Source organism: Amphiura filiformis, chromosome 3, assembly GCF_039555335.1.
Source record: "Amphiura filiformis chromosome 3, Afil_fr2py, whole genome shotgun sequence".
In the NCBI taxonomy this organism is placed as follows: Eukaryota; Metazoa; Echinodermata; class Ophiuroidea; order Amphilepidida; family Amphiuridae; genus Amphiura; species Amphiura filiformis.
In genome coordinates, this window is record NC_092630.1 from 47,962,734 (window position 1) to 47,984,770 (window position 22,037).

Here is a 22,037-nt window from a genome sequence, read left to right on the forward strand (position 1 = left end):
AATATAATATAAATAAGCATTAAGGCAGGTCAGATGGCAGGAGCATATTTGAGTGCAAACCACAAAATTACAGAAAGAGAACCGGGACTCAACCACTATCTTGATACAGGCATGGAGCAAAAATTGGGGGTATTCAGTTTCCCTGGGAATGCACTCGAGGCATTCGTTGTCATGCAAGCGCGAGCACGCGAGTACCAAGCCACTTCAGACGAGTCGCAGAATATTGTTTTTGTTCTTCTCCGCGCACCATCAGCAAGGACCTGAATACCCCCAATTTTCTCCCCATATATAGCTGACAGTGCGATTGTATGTGGCGGTATCGGTGAGTCCCGGTTCTCCTTCTATAATTCTGTGGCGCAAACACTGCTTGGTCATGCTCCCCTCTGACCTGCTCTAAGTATACAACATTCCTGGCATAATATGTAAGCTGCAAGTTTAAGCTATTAATTATGAATTTTTATTATATTGTTTAACAATTATTACTCTTCAATTGGCTTGATAGGACATTTCTGTAGGACATTTCTGTACATTGCAAGTTTTAAAATTAAATACAGGAAATTACATTTTGCAACATACAAATTTTGTGCGATTACTATCATAAGCTATTATATAAGCCTTTAAAGCTACATAAAAATTCTTTCACCACAACAGAACACATTCAAATACTTGCACATTTCAAAATTAAATCAAATACTGAGGGGAAAAACATTCTGCAACTCATTTTGCAAGTTTCAAACATAATTGAAAATGTTCACAATTTACACAAAATTAAACATAATATTTCAAAAATAAATAGTAATTTTAAACATTCTGGGATATATATCTTACCTGTAATATCTTATTGCTTGGATGATTGGGACTTCTTCCATACAAGGATAAGAAGCAAAGACAGGGAATTGGACATCACCAAACACTTACTTGCATGTGATAATGGCGATGGATGGGTTGGGTCCAGAAAGAATCAGGTAGGGGAGATACTACAGTTTCGTTTTCTTTTTAGTTTCTTTCTGTTGAATCATGTAAACACATGAGTGGTAATAACCCAAATTGTGCTTTTCTTCTTTTCCCAAAGTCTTGCTTTCTTCACCTGTGTCAAAAAAATAAAAAAATAAAATCAAGTTACATTTTGGGGAAAATTATAATTTTCATTCTTTTGTTTGACAGTATGACTCTGTGCAAACAATGGCTTACTGTCAAAGACTAATAGACTATATCCGTCAACTTTCTATGTATGCTGTGAATTCTCGCATATTCATGAGGGCCGATTGTTTGATTGTGTCTAATAATCACACCAGCGTTGATACGCAATGCTCCATCACGTTTACGTGAATGACCATAAAAATATGCAGTATAGTGTAGTATAGAGTGTAGCAGTTTCATCTGTTACACTCCCTGGAACGATTGGCCCTCACTAACTGGTGATGCCAAGATTTTGACTGTTTGTGGTTAGTCTGTAGTAGTCTCTGTGCTTACAATACTGAAGCAGTCTGCCACTGGCAGGAGGTACATACTGTGAGAAATGTCTTTGTCTCATTGATATCATGTCCATTAAGAGATAAAGATGATTATTATTGCTTGACCAGCCCATATCACACATGCATGTTAAACAAACCCAGTTTATTTTACCTTTGCTTTTGCAGTCTTTTTATCCAATTCATGTTAGCAAGTCTACATTTTCACGATGGTAACTCCCTTCCAAAACACATTATAATCTGAAATGGGCTATTCAAGTTGAAATCCATGAAACCCCCTACGGAAGACATGTCCTTAATCTCTCACACAGGTAAACCCAATTTGAAATTCACACTTCCTGTGTGGAAGATTAAGGTCAAGTCTTCCACAGAGGGTGTATGGATTTCAACTGCAAAAACCCAATTCAGATCTATGACATTCAATTTTGAGTTGTTTTCCAGATCAAGGAAGGAAAAGCAATGTTTTCAATTGTGTGTGGGTGGGTGCTGGTTACAATGTCTTACCTGATTTGTACTTTCATGTTCATGCAATTCATGCTTTTACCTCATAAACATGATCAGCAATTTCCTTGTATTTTGTACTGCATGTATTGGCCACATTAGGTTTACACTTGTGATGAATGTTGGTGCCGCACTCTGTTACAACAATAACATCAGTATTTTCTTATAAAGCATAACAAAATAACATCCATATTTCCTAGTAAAACAGCCCAAAATAAACTTTTAACCACAAGTTAGATTGCATCTGTGTGAGTAACTTTTCCCAAATTTTCTGTCACCATCCTATTCTAACCTTAAAGCCACAAAATGAAACCAGAAATGTTGTGGTCTAAAACATGCCATTTAGTCATGTGTAGCATATCGTAGGGTGATTTGGTGCATAAGTAGGGAAATCAGACCCTAACTATAAGACTATCCAAGTGCTCAAAGTGAAATTCAAACCTACTCATGTTACTCTCTTGCCATTTTCCTGGGAAATAAGAAATAGCAATCTGTGGCTTTAACATGAACGCCTTCTTCTAACTCATTCTCAATAGCCTAACCACAGAACACCACACCCCTGCTGGGTGCCTCCCCTGGAATTGGGTGGTTATGGGCAACACATAGCACACCCCCTTTTAAACCACCCTGAGAGCCTTCGGGTTAATCTTGATACCTATAATTAATCCTGTAGCATTAAGATGGTGAACCCTATAGGTAAATTAGGCAATTCTTGGATAAGCTCAAATGTATTGTACCTGTTGCGTCCATGTAGCGTACTAAACGTGTACGCAGTGTATTGTAAGGTGCGTTCTTGCAAACTCCTAGACCGTGTTATACGTATGTGTGCTTATCGCAAAACTACAAGCGTAGTCCAACTTGGCCAAGAATTACTTAAGGTTTATATCTTGCTTGCATAACAGCAGCTTAGGGGTTTTTGGAATACATCTAAAATCTACTAGAACTTATACTTTACGCAACTTTGCTACGTTGCATCTGGAACCACCAGACTTCATCAGGCAACTGACTCGCTGGACTGGTCACACGATAGGAACAAAGGCATAGGAGAGGCATAAAAGAAGTCACCTGGGAGTGAATTGAGCAACTATCACTGACAAAAGAGGTGAACTCCGCTTTAACTTTATCTCATCAAGACTGCGCCATCAAGACGATACCTAGTCATCTATTGTGTGACCAGCCCAGTGGGTCAGTTGACTGATGAAGTCTGGTGTTTCAAGACACAACGTAGTAAAGTTGCAAAAAGTAAGTTCCCGTATTAGATTTATTACCAAAACTGAATGTTTTCATAATATGATTTGTAACTGACAGTGAACTTGGAGAAGCAATGAACTGTGAGGTCATCATAGGAGTTCATTGGAGCTTAGCTGTAACTTATAATCAATAATCATGTCAGAGCTTATTTTCAATTTACAGTGAAAAGCAGATGATCAGATCAGCAATAAATTTAGTAAACATATGAAATGAGTATTACTATTACTTCAGAGAAGAACAGCAGCTAGTCCCTTGCTTAGATTGATGAAAGCGCCCTGTTAATGAGCGACATATGCGGAACTTTGTTTGAGCTCACCAACGTTTTGACGCATAATCGGCCAATCAGATTACCACGCCTGTTGTTATGATTGTCAGACGATTGAATCAGCCATCAAAACCCCACTTCCGTGTTTATGCTGTGCACGCTCTCAAAATATAAACAAGTGCTGTTCTTCTTTGACAGAAAGTATAGCATTCAATGTTAATGTTTTACCTGCACACTTAAGACCCTGTCTAACCATTCCAATGACGAAGCCACTGCAATGACTACATCTTGGAGGAACCTTCCATGTATGAACCAGGAATCTATGGGGAAGATCTATGCATAAACGCTCAGCACTCTGAAACAAGACATGTGTGTGAATAGATCATTTATTTGGTACTTATATATATATATTTACAATGTAAAGATTTGTAAGCTTTACTTGGTGCTTCAAATTTGCTGTCGTAGTGCACGTTAGGACATGACCATTGCCAGGTCAACTGGATCACGCTTTCTTTGTTACGAACCACTGATCGAAATGATCACAACACAAAACCTATGGCATATCAAAATTCGGAACAGGTGTATGAGCCAAGGCTTGGAGCAGTAACCAATGGTTACTAACGTGCACTACGACAGCGAATATATCTAAATAATGAAGAATGAGACTGCCTATTGTCATTTAAATCATAATTTCTTGGGCATGCATCATTTACTTCCTATCCACTGAGCCCTGATTTTTCCGCTCCCTCAATTCAAATTATATTTACAATGCAAGATGTTGCAATCTTGACTGAAGAACATTAAATGTGTCATAATGTAAAAATCTCAACATTTTTAATAACTGTTACTCATCGAATATGTCTGATCATAACAAAATAAAACACAATCACCAGAAAAAGAGCTAGAGCATAGTATTTGTTGGGGTGGAACCATTAAACCACCATGACCTCCATTTATTTACACATAGTCCTTTCATTTTGTACATCTGGCACACTTTTTTTTGTGTTAGCTCTGGTTAACCTATCAGGAAATCATTGGAATTTCTATTGTACAACATGTTTTCTAAAAATTCCGGATGCTTTCACCCTATGACACACATTGTGAATTCCTTGACTATCAAGTCACATTGAAATAGGCAACAATGGATACACTATGAGTTTCTATAAATGTTTCTGGGACTAAAAGGTCACATAAACAGCTAACAAAGGGTACATTCCATAAATGTCAGTCTTTGACTTTCTTTTCTTTTAATTTAAACAAAACAATCACCATTACTCATACTTCAAATAAGTTATACACTGCTGCCCAGGTACTTTGTGGCTACTCTAACGAGTACCAGTAGAGTACCAATTAAGGCTGGCATTTTCGGGCGGGCTAGCGGGTACCCGCCCGAGATTACATGCATTCAAATTCAATGCATTTTGAAATCATTAATAGACTATGACATGAATACAAATTATCAATTTTCATATTAAAAATACAAAACATCTTGAATTTTTTTTATTTTTTTTTTTATTTTAACCATGAATGATCCTATTATTTAGTTTTATTTTCTGGGAGACTACAAAACCGAAAAAATAAAAACTTTAAAAACATGTTTTTTGGTTTTTTTGCAATTTGGTACCCGGTTACCCGCCCAAAAATGCGCCGGGTACCCGGTACAAAATTACCGAAAATGCCAGGCCTAGTACCAATCGAGTATCAGTGTGTATTCTGATCTTGACAAGCTTCATTAAACTACATGTTTGTGTGCACTACTGAATCACTTCAAAAATAAAGGCTATGCACTTACATGTATATGCAGGGTGTACTCTAGTACCCATCACAGGTACTCTTGAGTACCTATGAAGTAGCTGGGCAGTAGTGTGCCTCTGAGGTGACAACAGTAATATGAATCTGGTAGTGTACTTAGAGTATACCATGAAAGAGAAGCCTATGTCTCATTTCAGTTGTGATAACAAGATATATATTTACCTCATTGAATACAGGACAATATGCTTCCTCTTCAGTTGAATCCAGTCTACATCTGTTGAGTATCTTGACATGACAACCCTTGTGTACAACCAGTTTGCAATTCAAACACTGGTATTCACATTCCTCCTGGTTCTGAAATCTACAACATAAGATTTGATATAAATTGTGAATAATGAAGTCCTACTGAAGATAATGGTAACTAAAGGTGTGTAGTACCACTGGGAATAGTCTTGTAACCTACTTACATATAAATACTGCCTAGGCCTCAAAACTATTTTTCACATTCTTACATAATTATTAAGAATTTTACTTACGAACACCATTTCTTGCAGAAGGAACACTTGATTGGTACGTGTAAGCTGCTTGCTTGAAACTTATGTCCCAGATGATGATGAATAGAAGAGCCTCCTAACCATGACCCTGTGCTGCGCTGTATGTTGTAACCACCACTCGAATGGACACTTGAGCTTTTACCCGTCATATCTACATCCAAGATGGGATTGAAACAGTTTGATTTATAGTCAATTCCAGGAGTTCCAAAAACAAGCTGTGTCAACTTTGCGTTAAAATCCAGTAGATGCAAATATCTTGCTTAATCAAGATTAAACAAGCTAATATATTTATTATATCTTGTTTATAAGCTTTGTTACAATTAGAAATTTACGAAATATTTCTTAGTGATCTGGCTTGACACGGCTACAAGGCTACAATGTATCTGCAGGTCAAAAGGTTTGATGCTAAATTAACATCCTCAATTATGCAAAAACATGGGTACATGTTGAATAATATCCTTCATAAAATTACCACAAGTGATTCAGTAGTGCACATAATGCTTTAATAAAGCTTGTCAAGATTGAAAGATAGAACAACCACATCTGCTTCCTAATTTTTCTGTGCTAATTTTTATTCATGCAATCATAGTCTATTTTTATTTCAATGTAAAACCTGTGTCCATCTGCCATTGTTTATTGACAGCACTGAAAACTTTGCAAAATTAAAATGCTCAAAAATTCTAGAATGATGAATTTGAAGCTTAATTGAGTGTTAATTATCTAATTCTTCCTTTATCACCTCATTGGCTTGTAACTGGAAATGATTTTACATCAAGTCAACTACTTATCACCAAGAAGCTACACAACATGATTACCCTGCTGCCGGAGAGGCATTGACAAGTATTAGCTCCAATTAAGACATCAGTAAAAATTAAAGGAATCTCAGCTTAAAAGTGTCACACACAGGAAAATATTAATCCAGATTTTAATGCAGAATTTTTCTTTTCGTTTTTTACCCAGGATTCTGGCCCAAGATGTATGTTGAACAGTGAAAATAATGTATATATTTGTGTATTTATAGCCCCCATTTGATCTTGGGCTTTGATAATGGCAAGTTTGATCAAATGGCCAATCATAAAAATAAATGTAGACTGTGAAGAAGAAAATTGCCTCCTTTGGTGCATTAGATTGTGTCACATATAAATCCCAGCAAGTGGACCCATAAAGCTTTGAACCAGGGACTTTATAGTACATCAGCACATGATTCACAATGCCATGTGAATGGAATGATCTAATGATGATTTTAAATATACATGTATGTTTTGCATACTTCCCACAATACACTATTCAGGGTTTGTTTTACACATCTGTGTGTCATTCTCATCCCCAAACACAGCTATTTAAACCAGACAGCTGCATTCACACCAGTCAGTAACACAAACATTGGAGGATGGACATGAGAATGTCACCCCTGCAAGTAACCCTCTGAAATACAGCATGAAGTACAGGAAAATGTATGAAGCATTATAAACTGCATGGCCTGTTTTGCTGGCTTCCTGTGATCTTTAATAGCAGCAAGATTAGTGCATGGAAGATGAAATGCATGGGACCAATAAAATTACTAATTTATCAATGTAAATGTATGAAAGTGATTCTGATGGCTAAAGGTTTTTGAAATTTTTTTCCAATCCATTTAGTGAAATATATAATGGGAATTTCAAAAAGTCTGGCAATCTTTCAACAGATATGGCAGGTTCTGGTCTAAACTGCACAAAACAACAACATTATTCAGCACAGATACATATCTTAAGAACCACAATAGCTATTGCATCTCAAATACAGTATTCAGTTTCACAGAACATTAATCTGCATACATGTTCCATTTACAACACTATAGTAAATTTTAGGAACCCATCATTCTGCATCAGTCACCTTTAACCAGTTTATTTGTGATTTTGTCAGCAGAAAGTGGCAAGATTTTAAGCAGCACTTTTTTCTTTTATAAGCTTTTTATTATTTATAGGCAGCATCTTTTCTACAAAATATAGTTCATTAAGATTTGCTCAAGCAAATGCTGTTGATGCATATAGTCATGGATAGCTTCCAAGACACTTAAGGAAGTCAAAACTATCATGAAAGTCAACATCATTTCCAACTTTATTTACTCAGTAACTAGAAAATGATACTGTACACATTTCTGCAAATCTGAGCAAATTCTTCAAAGATACAATACCTTTTAATTTCACTTTTCCTCAGTGAATAATGTAGTCTGCTTTCCATCAGCTTTCATATTATCTATGCACCTTTATTATATGCATTGCATTGCTACCCAGCACCAACTGCAAATAAAATATGCACCATGGCACCACATATTAAAGCAAAACAACTGAATATGTTGCTATCATGTGTCTTGAAAAAGAAGGGCCCTTTTCTTTTTCTCTTGGGTTTGATATCAGTTGATCAATTTGGAGTTTAAAATAGAAGGAAATGAAAACGTTATTGCCTAAATAAGCCAAATTGGCTTTGGAAGTTTGCAATCCATTTTGGGACAGTTGTTGCAGTTTTGGGGCACTTTGCCCTCAGACCTATCGGGAAAATTCAGAAAAATTGGTTTTTGTGTGTACAAAATATAATTTAAAATGTTTTACTGGAATAAAAACAAACCCCAAAAACATGGTTATTGTATAAATTAATTATTTCAATATTTTTAATGATAACATTATTACAATAATAAATTAATTAATAATAATTACAGCAATATCCCCGATATGTCAGAAGTCAAAATGTCCCAAAACTGCTTTCAAAAACTGGAAGTTACAATGTCGATTGGGCTTATTATGAGAAGGGACCATTTTTCAAGACACTGAGTAGCGTAATGATTTATTGAGGACCAATATTTAGATCTACATGGTGATCAAACAGTCTCTTGAAAGTCTCTCACAGACATTTTAAAAAAACCATCCAGCATGCACTTATTACCTAATGATTCAAGTATTACAATAAATTGATCTTTCCCTCTGTTGTCCAAATGTGTACGCTTTTTATCAAATAATATCAGAAAATAGGCAGATATTTTATCCTAAAAAAATTTAAATACAGCCCTTAAGTTGATTTGTTTTTCCCTTCAAATTTAACTCATTTATTCGAACAAATTTAAGAGACTTTCAAGGAAAAAATTCCTGATTAAACTACTTAACATCCCAATATAAGGAAACGATTGACCAAGACTGAAACAGCAATTCATATATATACCTTTATTGTTTCATATTAGCCCTCAATATTCAAAATGTTATGTTAGTATAAACATATGCCCACGCATCAGTATAAATGGAAATAAAACATGCACATAGAGTGATTGCGAGAGATTTGAATAGCGTGAGAGCACAGTGGCATAGCTGGGATTTTTGTCAGATGGGGCAAGTCCATGTTGAGGGAAAGGACCCCAACTTAGTCCTGTAAATTGACAAGCCAAAAAAAAAATCAACCCTATTTATAACACAATACTGCAGGATTTTTAACCAATTCTAAGTTGTAAAGACACAAAAGTTAACAGCTTTACAACTGTGTGCAGGGATGGAACAAAATGGCAAATTTTCCTCAGAGGTCTGACTCTTTCCTCCTCCGGCACCTATGCCACTGAATGAGAGACACACATACACCATCATGTATATATATGAGGAAGTAGTTAGACAGATTGACAAAAGGAAAAGTGTTAACATCAAAAATACAGGAAATGTATAGGACATAAATGAATTACTGAAAGAAGGAAAAGTGCTCTGAATGAATGTGAGATGAAGAGGAAGGAAATGAGTGATGGGTAAATATTAGCACTGTAATCAAACTGCTATACATTTATTCCACTGCCACTAGCCTGGGGCCCATTTTGCTCAACTTTACGAAGATTCGTAAGTCTCAAAATCATTTGTACCTTACGACGAGTTATAAGTTCCATTTCACTAAACTTGCCAACGGCACCCTTTGTAAGTAAAAGGGATTTACTAGAGGGGCTCTTCGTAAAGTTACGTATAGTTTTGGGCGTAACTTTACAAACGGTTACTTGAGTTACGAAGGGTTACATGGACCCCTGCGGATATATCACACCATTTGCTTGCAAACAATTACTGCACCGGTATGACTACCTTCTACCAGGCCCCCATTTTAAACCTGGGTGAAGTCGGACAAGCTAGATAAAGTCTTGCCTAAGGACATGGTTCGAACCAATGATCTACCGCTCATGCGTCAAATGCCATAACCGTAATGCCACCATGTTCTAAAAGGGTGAATGTCTCACATAGGGTATGCTAGCTGCAGTCAGCTTTCCTTTCAGACTTGGACAAATGCTTGCATGAGACCAGCCTGAAGAACTGGAAGGAGGAATCTGTTAATGCTTCTTCTGTTGGAATAGTATATTTATGATATAATAAAGCAACAGATCCAGAAAGAAACTAACGCTCCCTCTATATCTCTATCCTGTTTTTCTTCTTAGTGAGATGGTAACTTCAGGGCACATTTCATTGGGCGCAGCTTCAAATCATGAGCGGTGCTCAAACCGCTGACGTACACACACGTTTTAAGACAGTAAATAGATGCATGTGCGAAAAAGCTGCCTCAACATGTTAACATCATAACCTTGCCAAGAAGAAAAATAGTATAGCTAATACAAATGTGATCCATCATATCAAAATGTACCTTAAGGTCGGCATAGCCTATATTGAGATACAGGCAAAATAAACTTGTAAAACATAATGAAATAACTTGAAAAACAGTTGCATTTTTTATGATATCTTCAAGTGTATTTCTTCAAATTTCACAAAGAAGGTGTCATTTGAAGGCTTGAAATATGCTTATTAAGGACAGGTTCAAATGTCAGTTCTGTCAAAGGGACACCTAAGATACCTTTTGATATGACAGTTCACATTTATGCTTGGATGGTATGATAAAGTGACTGAGTCTGACAGTAGAGTTAAGCATAATACTAGTATTGAAAAGTTAAGTAACTGTTGAATGCAGCTGAATGCAAAAAAATGGAGCATCATTCCCCTAACCACACTGACTTACCCAATTCAGCCAATGTTTCACAGGTCTTTGTTACATCTGATAATGACCTGGACATATGTGCATGATCAGTGCCAGGCACAGGACAGGAGTCAGATTCAGGCAGTGGACACATATCAGTACCAGGTAGAGGACAAGTTTCTTGAGAAACATCAATGAGATCTTCAGAATTCCTTCTGTCAGGTCCCTTATAATCTGAAAAGACATTGTAAGGAACCCAGCCAACTCGTTTGGTGTAGGTGAATCCATCCAAGTTAGTTCCAAGAGTTACTCTGTGAAAAAAATCAATGGATTTATAGAGCATTATTTTTTTTTCTAAACTTATTTTAAATAATGAATTTTAATCTGTGGAAAGATGTAATGGAATTCAACGTCCCGGTTTAGCATAAATTAATCTAATAGTGGGTGTATATAGACTGAGTGAGATTCTTAATTTATACTCAGATAATCTTACACCTTTCCAGATCACTTGTAACACTTGATGTTGTTCATTTAGGGATTCAATCATGTTTCACCGTTGTTCATCACCGATTAACAACGAGCTAAGTAAACCATGCAGATGCGCCGGACGTTAATCAGTGATGAACAACGGTGAAACATGATTGAATCCTTTCAACAACGAAACAAGCTAAAGATGTCTAATTCACATGATTCTTTCATTCGAATATCCGTTTGTCATTGCCACTCAACCTTACAAAAAGATTGTGGTATTTCTCTGTTGATATCACAATAAAACTAAAGAATAAAGCGGTAATATTTAGCTGCTACTTCCACCATAAGAGGGTTCATGTTTATCTTCCAGACATGACAAATTTTACGCTCTCATGCGTAACGCGTACGCGTAACCTTGCGTTCGCGTATACGCTGTTGAACTGTAGATTCATCACAGATTAACAACGGTTGGCTCCTGTACAAAGGTATAGGAAGAGTTGTTGAATTATATTATGAAAAGTTGCAAAACAAATATATGAGTAAATGTAGCCAGAACATTGACCAATTGGGTTTATGGTAATGCCAAATGGGTACTTTGCAGAGGCTCAATTTTGTCACACTATGCATGAATCAAAATTGATTATTCTCAAACTATCTACATTTATTATAATGATGTATATTCATACGTAGTGGTAAACGTAAATAGAACGCAAATTTATACTTCTACGCTACTCAAATTTGGTACACTCACCGGAGCGCTTTCACCGGGAGCAATAACATCCGCTGAAGATGCCGGTTGACCCTGTTGAAACTGTTAGGGGTAGTCACAGTCGTTGTACTGATGGACCCTGCGCCACTTATAGGCTGCAAAGGTGGTTCCGACATATTCTAATGACGGCGGAATAAATGTAAAGCGCTTTGAGGCTGTTTACGGCATAAAGCGCTATATAAATATCTACATTTATTTATTTAATAATCAATTCTCTGATTTTCAGAAAAGTTGACTATCTGGTGAGAATCGAACACCGCATAGGTGTACATCTGCAGTGTACGACAACTATCTTGGCTATGAGGAGGAGGTAGAATATGGTTGTGATACCAACCTGACATGCCATGATTTGTCATCAGGATCTATCTCTGTCAATTCCACCATTTCTCCCATCTTGATGTTGATTTCATAGGGATAGCGGGCCTTGAAGTTTTTCACTGCCACATAAAGTTTGCCTATGAATATAAAATAATTTAGATTAAGCCTTAAAAGGAACAACTTAAATTAAAATGGGTAACTCCTTGAAAATCCATTATAAACACCCACATATATGTGTCCAGGAAATCTGTTCTTTGGTTGCAATGAAAACAATATAGTTACACAAATATAATTGCATGACTTTGTGGTATACATGTATAATATAAAAAAAAACTCCCTGCAAGTGTGATAGATTTAGGACAGGTAGCCTATTGCCACTTCATTCTGTACCACTCTACCCCTTGCCAGATTTTAAGGTTAGCATGTAGGGTTAGGATCAGAGCTATCATTATGATTACAATGAACCCTGAATAGGTTAGGAACATTATGGTCAGGCATTGGGGTAATAAGGTTTCAGAGTAGGACTTGAGGACAAACCACCACAGGATCAAAATGGGAGAGGATAGAAGAACACAACTAACAATTATTTTCAGAATGTGTTCCTGAATTCTGTAACTGTGAATTCATAACATCATGACCTCAGTGTAGGTAGTTAGGTATATAGGTACATATTTACTCAACTGAATGAACTTACCCCCTAGTCTGTCTCCTGATGTCTCCCATTCCTCTGGTGGGGTTGGAGGTAAATCAAGGTCTGCATCAAATGAACCTACATGTATGTTTACAAATACAATTAGTGTCAATTCTCATTGTATGACCATATTTTTTCTTAATTTCATATAAGGTGTGCTATAATAATATTAACCAAGCATCAACAGCTTACTGGGGTTTAGTGAATTCCAAATTTGTGTTGTATGGCCTTCAGTTTGGAAGACCTGTTGAGTTGAATTGAACTGTCACAACCAGTATACTCAGAGCCGTGACACTCGTATTCAATCCCTGTATAAAAAGTGAAGTCACTTCGCCGGCAGTTTGATTGACTTTGATTGACATTGATTGACATTGATTGAATGTATGCAATCCAGTGCGCAGCCTGAAACTTAAGCACTTGTGTACGTATTTAATTTGCGTACGGCCAAAGGAACTTATCCTGTATTGCATTGACAGCTTTCGATAATGATTGACAGTTCTTGAACATTTCAGTGCGCAAATTAGTCTTAGTTCCAGACGTGCAAGTAGGCCTACACATACGATTGTAACACAATTTGAAAGTACGTTTATTTGTTTTAGGAAAGAAATGCCCTTTTCATTAAATTTTGTGTTAGTAGAGAGAAAATTAGACGCATTCGTTACTTGTTTTATTGATTTTCGAGCTAATTTTATGTACGAAATATGCACATTTAGACCGCTATAGTACAAACGACAGTCCGTCTTGATCAAGTCTAACATCGTCAGGCTAAAATCTCCTCAATCTTGAACGACTGTCGAGGAAGCCTATTTCGAGATATTTTTCCAAGATGGCGCACATAGACTGCCAATTATTCGGACCCTTTCCGGCAAAAATACAGCTTATTTAGCCAGTCTCATCATGGGGTCATCGAAGAGAATATTTTCCTAGCATATTGAGGTAACTCCTTAGCTACTTGGTTTTTAAAAATATGATAGTAATGGAAAGAAATGACCAATTGTTCGCCGTTTTTCGCCATTTAATTTTTTTTGAAACGATGACGTAAACATGCATCATCTCTTTCACAGAAAATACACTCCTACACATACGGGGTACAGCAATGCCATCACATGCATGATCGTGCATTGGCTGTGTGACTGACTTCATTTGCGCAAACGAGTGGCTTATCCTATAGTATATTAGTACTCGAGAATCCTTGGTATACTGTCAATAGCATTAATTTTACCCATCTCAGGAGCAATCTCCTCATTAAAAATGAAAGGTAGGCAGTTGCTAGCTGTGTATACGTGGCTTGCTATATCAAGACACAGGCAATGGCAATCACTGGCTTTAGATGTACATTAACAAATGACACAACAAATGCAGCACCCACCAATGCCTCTCCTGTCTTGTGGATAGGGTAGTGGCTGTGGCCTCTCAACATCAACAGCAACAGCTACATGTACATCAACATCAACAGCTACATCAACAGCAATAACAAGAGTAAATGTTTGTTTATTTCTCACCTGATTTGTTGAATTTATCTGGTGACCTAGATGCCACTTTTGTTTTTCCATTTTTTGTCATTATTCTTAGCCTCCATTATGAGAGATTCGTATGGATTTGAATCGTCTGAAAAAAAATCACAAAATAATATGTAAAAATAAACATTTCGGTGGATAAGAGGAAAAAACATTCCGGTTGTATCATTTTGACCAAGCAATATCAGTGGGTTATATACTTATAGCAGGTTTTTTAGACAGACTGTACATGTAAAAGTCTTCAAGCTTCCAAAAAAGGACTTTATTAGAAGATTGTGCATACGTAGCATGCAAAAATATGGTATTATACACTATTTTGGCCCATGATAGGGGTGAACTTTGGTGGGAAATGGGCTCCTTGTCCCTTTTCATTTCCATTGCCTTCCTGATTTCTCTTACATTTTTTGTCAGAGGGGGAAGGGGCACTCTGTCCCACATGCCCCACCGCTGGCTACGCTACTGATCAGTACAGTACTGTACTGAAAATACAATTTTGAAGTTGAAATTTAGAAACGAACAGCAACTAAACAACTACACATTGAAGCTTTTATGGATTTTTATATAGTTTAGTTGTACTGTATGGTATCTTACCTGTCTCATTGATATCACTTAGCGTATTCACACCTCTTTTACTATTCTTTATGACTGGTTTATTGTTGTTATCAAATGCAATGCTTGCATATTTAGTTGAATCATCTAAAACAAAGACAAAATCAAAGGATTAATCATCAAAATAGGACAAAACATATACATGCAAAATGCTTCCACTTCTCTGATTTGATCATAATATAATTCAAAATATACTGACAGCAAACGAATTAATAACCATTTATGTTCATCCTTGTATATCCTAAACAAAGATAAATTATATGTCAAACTTCAAACCAGCAGCCAATATCTGTACCATTTTATTTGTTATTTTGTTGAAATCGGTTGAGAATTAAAGAAACAGTGATCAAAAACCAAGGATGAAACAAAATCAAAAGTTGCATTTTAATGTCTAATCAACTAAAAGCACAGTGCTAATTCTCTTGTTCAAGAACGCTTACTTACGCTTACAAATGAAAACGAAACAGAATCAAAGTCAAAACGCAAATGCAGCTGAAATTGAAAGAATAAAACACAAAAACAAACAAAACACTGTTTACATTTAATATCCCGGTTATTATGTTAACTTAAATGCAATGTGAAATGAATCTATAGGCAAAATAGTGAAAGGCTTTAGTACAATGTACAACATTTTGGCAGATTTTTATCTCTGAGCCACAGATCTGCTAGTTTTTCACAACTTACTGTGATCTACATGTAGAACTAAAGAACAAGTTGACAAATTCTCTAGCTTCATGATCTGATAAGCACAATTCTGAAATGTAAATATGATCATGCCATGTAAATATGACCAAGCTGCATAACCAGAATGGATGTTCAAAGCAGCATATCAAACTTCAACTTTGTGCCAATTTTCATGCATTTTACAAACATGAACAATCTATGACAACCTACATGTTGGAAGCCTGACCTCATTCCCAGGCGGCTTCATTCACCATCCACACCAGGGCCCAGGCAAAAGGCACATCCATGTAACCGTGTTAACTATGATCATGAAAGTCTATTTGTATTTTGCAAAACAACAAGGGAAAGCATTTTTACTGGATTTGCTTTCTTCCCCCGTTTTGAATTTCTTTCCCTTTTATTTCATTATCACTACTCGTCAAAACAAGACCAGGAAACTGCTTAACTTGCTATCATAATACTGAAAACACAAAAGGTCTAGCATACTTGGTTCTGGATTTTAGTGATGTCTGCTTTCTAATGTATTTTATTGGGTTTTTAATAAGGGCTCATATTGAAATACTCTACCACGTTTTCACACAGAAAGGGTCATTAGTTCAAAAACAAAATAACTTGATTATGAACCTAGCCCTAATCCTAACCTAAAAACATAATCCTAACCTAAAATACCCTAAATCCTATCTGTAACACTTCTTGGACTAATGGGCTGTTCCCAAAAAACCAACTATGCCATTCATAAAACCAGGTAAGATTAGAACAAAAATAAACAGGTTCTAAAACCCAGTTTTCCTGTGGTTTATTTCAATTTAGAACCTACATTTTATTTAGAACCTACATGTAGATTAAAGGTAAACAGACTCTAAGCCCACACTTTTCCTGTAATTTCATTTAGAGCCTAGAATAAAGGTTAGAACAAAAAATAATAAACAGGCTCTAAACCCAGTTTTCTTGTCATTTATTTTGATTTAGAACCTATGCTCATGAATGCAAAACTAACCAAAAGAAAAATTACAGATCTCATATCAGGCAATTGGCTTAATACTTGCAATATCACCTGCACTGACATCGGGTCATGTGGTTTGGTTAAATACACCTTATACCATCAAAAAGATTTCCAATATCTTCTCCTCTGTCATAGCCAAACCACCCAGGTCAATCAAGAAGGCCCTATACTATCCTCTCAAGTTATACTATGATTACTATCAGGAAATGGAATGCCAATCATGAACCGACACAGGGCTCATCTGGTCACCTTCATCTCAAGTGTTGTTTCGGTACTGTTCATTTGCCTCTTGGGTGTATTTGTATCCTTGTTAGTCATAGTGTGTTTTTTATTTGTTGTCTTGTAAGCAGCCCTGCACCGTGTCACTGTCCGGGTCCGCTTTGCAGATCCTGGTATTACCTGGGCATTTGTTTACAGTCTTTGTTATTTTGTTACCCTGGTACATGGCCTGGGCATTGTTTACAATCTTTGTTATTTTGCCTGCTTGTGTGTATTTTGCTTGCTGGTGTGTTTATTGAACCAAGGTAGACTCACAATTTCCCCTCTCATTTTATTTAGAACCTAGAATAAAGGTAAACAGACTCTAAACCCACGTTCCTGCCATTTTATTTGAGACTTCAGAAATCATGTACACAATTTATTCACTGATCTCACCAGCGTCCTTCATGTACATCTATGCAAGCTAGCATGATACACAAAATTAGCCTATATTGTCAATTGAGGGGATAGATAGCTTTATTCCGAAAGCTGCATAATCAATGTCTTGGTAGGTTGCTATGACTGAGTACGCCTACATAGTAACACCCTGGTCTATAAAAAGATGTGAATGTATGTATAAATTGACAAATTTTATGATAATTTGCCAACAGCAACCAATTTACTGTTATAAGCATTACGTTTGATGTATTTTATCAGTTGAAGACAACATACCTTTCATTTCCTCATGCATAGGGGTGGTTTTGTCAGCTTTTTGGACAGTTGCATACAGATATGAATCATCTAAAAATAATAATAAAATGGAAATAATAATAAAATGGACTTGGTGAAAATGTAGGCCTAATGTCTTTGACTATTTGTTTTTTTATTTAATACTAAACCCAAAAAATCCAAGTGCAGGATCTAGGTGATGGTATATGGATTTGTGCAGGTTGATTGTTGTGTAGAAATTTTAATTTAAAGTTCAAACTCTCATTAGAACTAGAATTACGCGGTTCGTAATTAAGGTGGCCCCACATAAAGGTGTGTAGCTAACAAAAGTTTATAAATAAAAATAATTAGTAATATGCAAATAAGCTCATTGATATTCATAAATATGCAAATAACATGACACAAAATTATACAGCACATCAGGCCACCATATACTATCACAATACCAAGTTAGAAGTTGATCGGTTATTGCGTTTAAGCTGCACAGTGGATTAATGAAAATGTGGGCAAAATATGCAAATCAGCTTATCAATATTCATAAATATGCAAATAACATGACACAAAACTATAAAGTACATCAGGCCAACTTATCAAATCACCAAAACAAGTCTGAAGTTGATCGGTTATTGCATTTAAGCTGCAGAGTGGATTAATGAAAATTTAGGCAACATATGCAAATAAGCCCATTAATATTCATAAATATGCAAATAACATGACACAAAACTATACAGCACATCAGGCTACCATATCCTATCCCCATACCAAGTTTGAAGTTGATCGGTTATTGCGTTGGAGCTGCAGAGTGGATTAATGAAAATTTAGGCAAAATATAGGCTGCAAAATATGCAAATAAGCTCATTAATATTCATAAATATGCAAATAACATGACACAAAACTATACAGCACATCAGACAACCATATCAAATCACCAAACCAAGTTTGAAGTTGATCAGTTATCGCGTTTAAGATGCAGAGTGGATTAATGAAAATTTAGGCAAAATATGCAAATGAGCTCATTAATATTCATAAATATGCAAATTAAATGACACAAAACTAAACAGCACATCATGCCATCATATCCTGTCACTGTACCAAGTTTGATATAATATTGGATGGCTGAGCATGATACCATAACATATCGGATGAGTCATAAAAATATCGGACGAGCCAACGGCAAGTTCGATATTTGTATGACGAATCTGATATGTTAAGGTATCATGCGAAATAAGCCATCCAATATTATCATTATTAGGTTTTCTTAACTCCTAATAACCCTGAAAACGTAATAATGAAGTGAATCGGTCAGTGCATTGGAGCTGTAGAGTGGATTAATGAATTTGCTTCCGCCCGGACAGCCAAACAAAGTAACAAACAAACAACCAGGCAACCATCTTGATGATAACATAAGCCCAACATATATGTGGGGGCCAAAAATGAAGTTTTTTAATTCTTTGACTCTCCAGAAAGACACATATAGTGCATGTGCTTAAAGGTGGGTAACCCGATTGACAGCCTCATCCCCCACTGTACCCCCATCAAAATGCAGATTTTAGTATCAAGTGAAAGCTCATATTTACTCATTAACATATTGAAATCCACATCAGTATATTTCTGAAGAAAATCATAAAAAAACTGTTGAATAAGTCTTGACTGTGGTATACTACATTTGAGACTAATTTGACAGTTTTTTGATGATATCTTCGGAAATACACAAATTTGGAATTCCTAATTTCAATATGTTAATGATGAAAATTGGGTCTTTCATTTGGTATCATTATATTACATGATCATGATGAATATCAAAAAAACTGTAGACTACTAGAGTGTCACATTGTATTTAATAAATATATCAGTAATTCCATAAGGAATTAGTCGCATTTACACTGGGCATTTACAAGAATCATTACGTGTTCTTTTTGCATGAATGCTTGAAAGGGATGACATTTTATGTTATACCGGTACGTTAAGTTTTAAAGAACTTGATTTTCCAAATATATCGGGTCACCTTCCTTTAAATGTCCAGGTAAACCAGTTTTTCAGCAAGCATATCCTGTCCCATACAGATAAGAAACATTGTACCGGTACACTTCATAATTTCAAAAAAATAATGATAATAATAATATGCGTATGCCTTTCAAAATATTTTATCATTATTTTCATTATTATTATTTAATTATTATTTATGTAATTATTATTCGATATTTTTAAGTGCACATATGCCAAGGTTAAAAGCATCTAGGTTCTGAACATTAAAAAAACAAAAACAAAAAAACAAGCAAGGCAATCAAATAAACTTACAAATTATAAAATTAGTCATCAAATACAAGGCCAAGTAAAAAATAAAACATGTTTCTTGTCCCCTACCACTTCCTTTTTGGAAACTGTTTCAATTTTCTTTAATTTTTATAAATTCAGTTATAACTTTAACTTTTAAAAAAAAGATGTAGTTGAGATGCTTTCTATTGTCTAATACAAATAACACTTCTGGAAAGTTCCGTGATCATTTAAGGGGCCTACCTATCAGAAAAATGAAATAAAAAAGGCCTCTTCCTTTCTTTCAGGTATTATATACAGCATAAAATATGTGAAGTGTCATGTCAAAAGGAGACACTTTTGGTCAAGATCATAAATGGAGAAATAGCCAAAAATCTGCCCGGGGGTGATTTTTTCACAATTTTGGTTTGTTGCAAATTTGCGATGTTATTAATGTTTAAAATATTGTCACAGAGTTTCAGAACGGAATATAACTGGCATCTTGTTTTTTTTAAGACATTTTTCAAGGTAATTCCTGTTCTCAACATTGCCAATAATATTCCGAAAGGCCGATATCTCAATTTCCAATTTTATAATACCATAACTTACAAACTCAATATCTTCGCTTAGGAATGTCTGATTTCATTGGGGGAAACGGCATTGTGGAGCAAAATATCTCTATATTTTTATGTAAAAACCTCAAAATTGATAACCTGCCCAAAAACTCCCAGAGTATAACTAAGAGGAATCTCAATTTTACAAAGTCAAATTAGGTCTAATTATTCTGAATGCTTGTAGTCAATTCACCTTTTCGGTAAATCCCATAACCCTTTGCGAGTACACCTGAGACCTTGTCATTTGACGTCACGCCGATCTGCGCCGATGCGCACATCGTGTATCGAACATCGTTACTGCGCATTGCAAGTCGGCGTGACGTCAAATTCTCAGTTGTACTCGCAAAGGCTTATGGGATTTACCGAAAAGGTGAATCAACAATTCATAAAGATGGTCTTTGTGTTTTCTTACCTATTGTCTTTCCATCTTCCTTCTCCATCTTATTGTCTTGAAGAGTGCCTCCTACCACACACAACATCTGATTAGTAAGTGCTGTCAATTTCTAAAATATAAAAACAAAAACAAATCAAGCTATGATGAATCAATGATAATTGATCCCGGGGATTGATGCTTAAGGCTAGACTAGAAAACATAGGCCTAAACATAAAAATGTATACTGTGTTCTACAGAATATGTGCGTCACTTGTTGTTGAGATATTGTGTTGGATCACGTTTTTAAACGAAGTATATTAAAGTTACTACCATTAAAGAAAGTGTTAAAACAGGGTATTATACTAGAAGTATTCAGCAAATTCTTGCAGCGGTGTCTGTCTGCTCTTTCTGATTATCGCGAATGAGGTGCCGATCATGCGATGTGATGACGATGTAATTCAATTTGCCAATCAGCACCCCACTTTTGTGTTCGCCATAAACTGTACACAATTGACAGAATGCTGCAGAACCTTGCTGAAAACTATAGCTAGTAAAGCCTAGTATACCGTACAAGTCAATCAATGTACACTATGCAATTTTTAGTATACAAAAGATAAGAAAGTCATTATGTCGAAGTTGAATTCAAATCTATCAAAAATGCATGCAATGAACAAACTGATGTACGTCTTGCCTACTGACCGAATGTGACCAGAGTCCGTTTATTATGTGAAATTATCACAAAACAAGTAAATTTAATTGTAGACACATGCATCATATTAACCGGGATATCCAAATTGGTAGTCTGTTGTCAAGTTTGATGTTATTCGAGAAATACTAAACTAACTAAAGTTAATTTTTTATTACTTCCGTGGTCCGAGCTGTGCGCCTAGCGTAGATGAGCATGCACACAGAAGAAATAAACAATCACTCTGATTTGCTGATCAACGCACTTGACAACAAGCCGGTTGACCCATTGGCATTGGTCTTCGGCGCGGCGTGTAGTAGGCGACCTTGTCACTTCTACGCAAAAGCAATTCACCAGCGCGTACACGGACCA

At 35.9% G+C, this 22,037-nt stretch overlaps 1 protein-coding gene across 3 annotated transcripts; it reads right to left on the minus strand.

The window, feature by feature from the left end:
* Positions 1 to 847: 847 nt before the first annotated feature.
* LOC140148640 (uncharacterized) lies at positions 848 to 21,113 on the minus strand. 3 transcript variants are annotated; one of them, XM_072170668.1, is made up of 12 exons: positions 21,020 to 21,113; positions 17,744 to 17,812; positions 15,109 to 15,213; positions 14,503 to 14,608; positions 13,004 to 13,078; positions 12,326 to 12,446; positions 10,794 to 11,062; positions 5,778 to 5,946; positions 5,464 to 5,602; positions 3,718 to 3,844; positions 2,017 to 2,108; positions 848 to 1,087 (listed from the first exon to the last, which is right to left on the minus strand). In XM_072170668.1, the coding sequence occupies exons 4-12, from the start codon at positions 14,561 to 14,563 to the stop codon at positions 1,016 to 1,018; spliced, it is 1,125 nt and encodes a 374-aa protein (XP_072026769.1). In that variant the 5' UTR covers positions 14,564 to 14,608; positions 15,109 to 15,213; positions 17,744 to 17,812; positions 21,020 to 21,113; the 3' UTR covers positions 848 to 1,015. The 3 variants fall into 3 exon arrangements, with proteins under 3 accessions (XP_072026769.1, XP_072026770.1, XP_072026771.1); XM_072170670.1 differs by having other exon boundaries at positions 975 to 1,087; positions 1,977 to 2,108; XM_072170669.1 differs by lacking the exon at positions 17,744 to 17,812 and having other exon boundaries at positions 21,020 to 21,096.
* Positions 21,114 to 22,037: the final 924 nt, after the last annotated feature.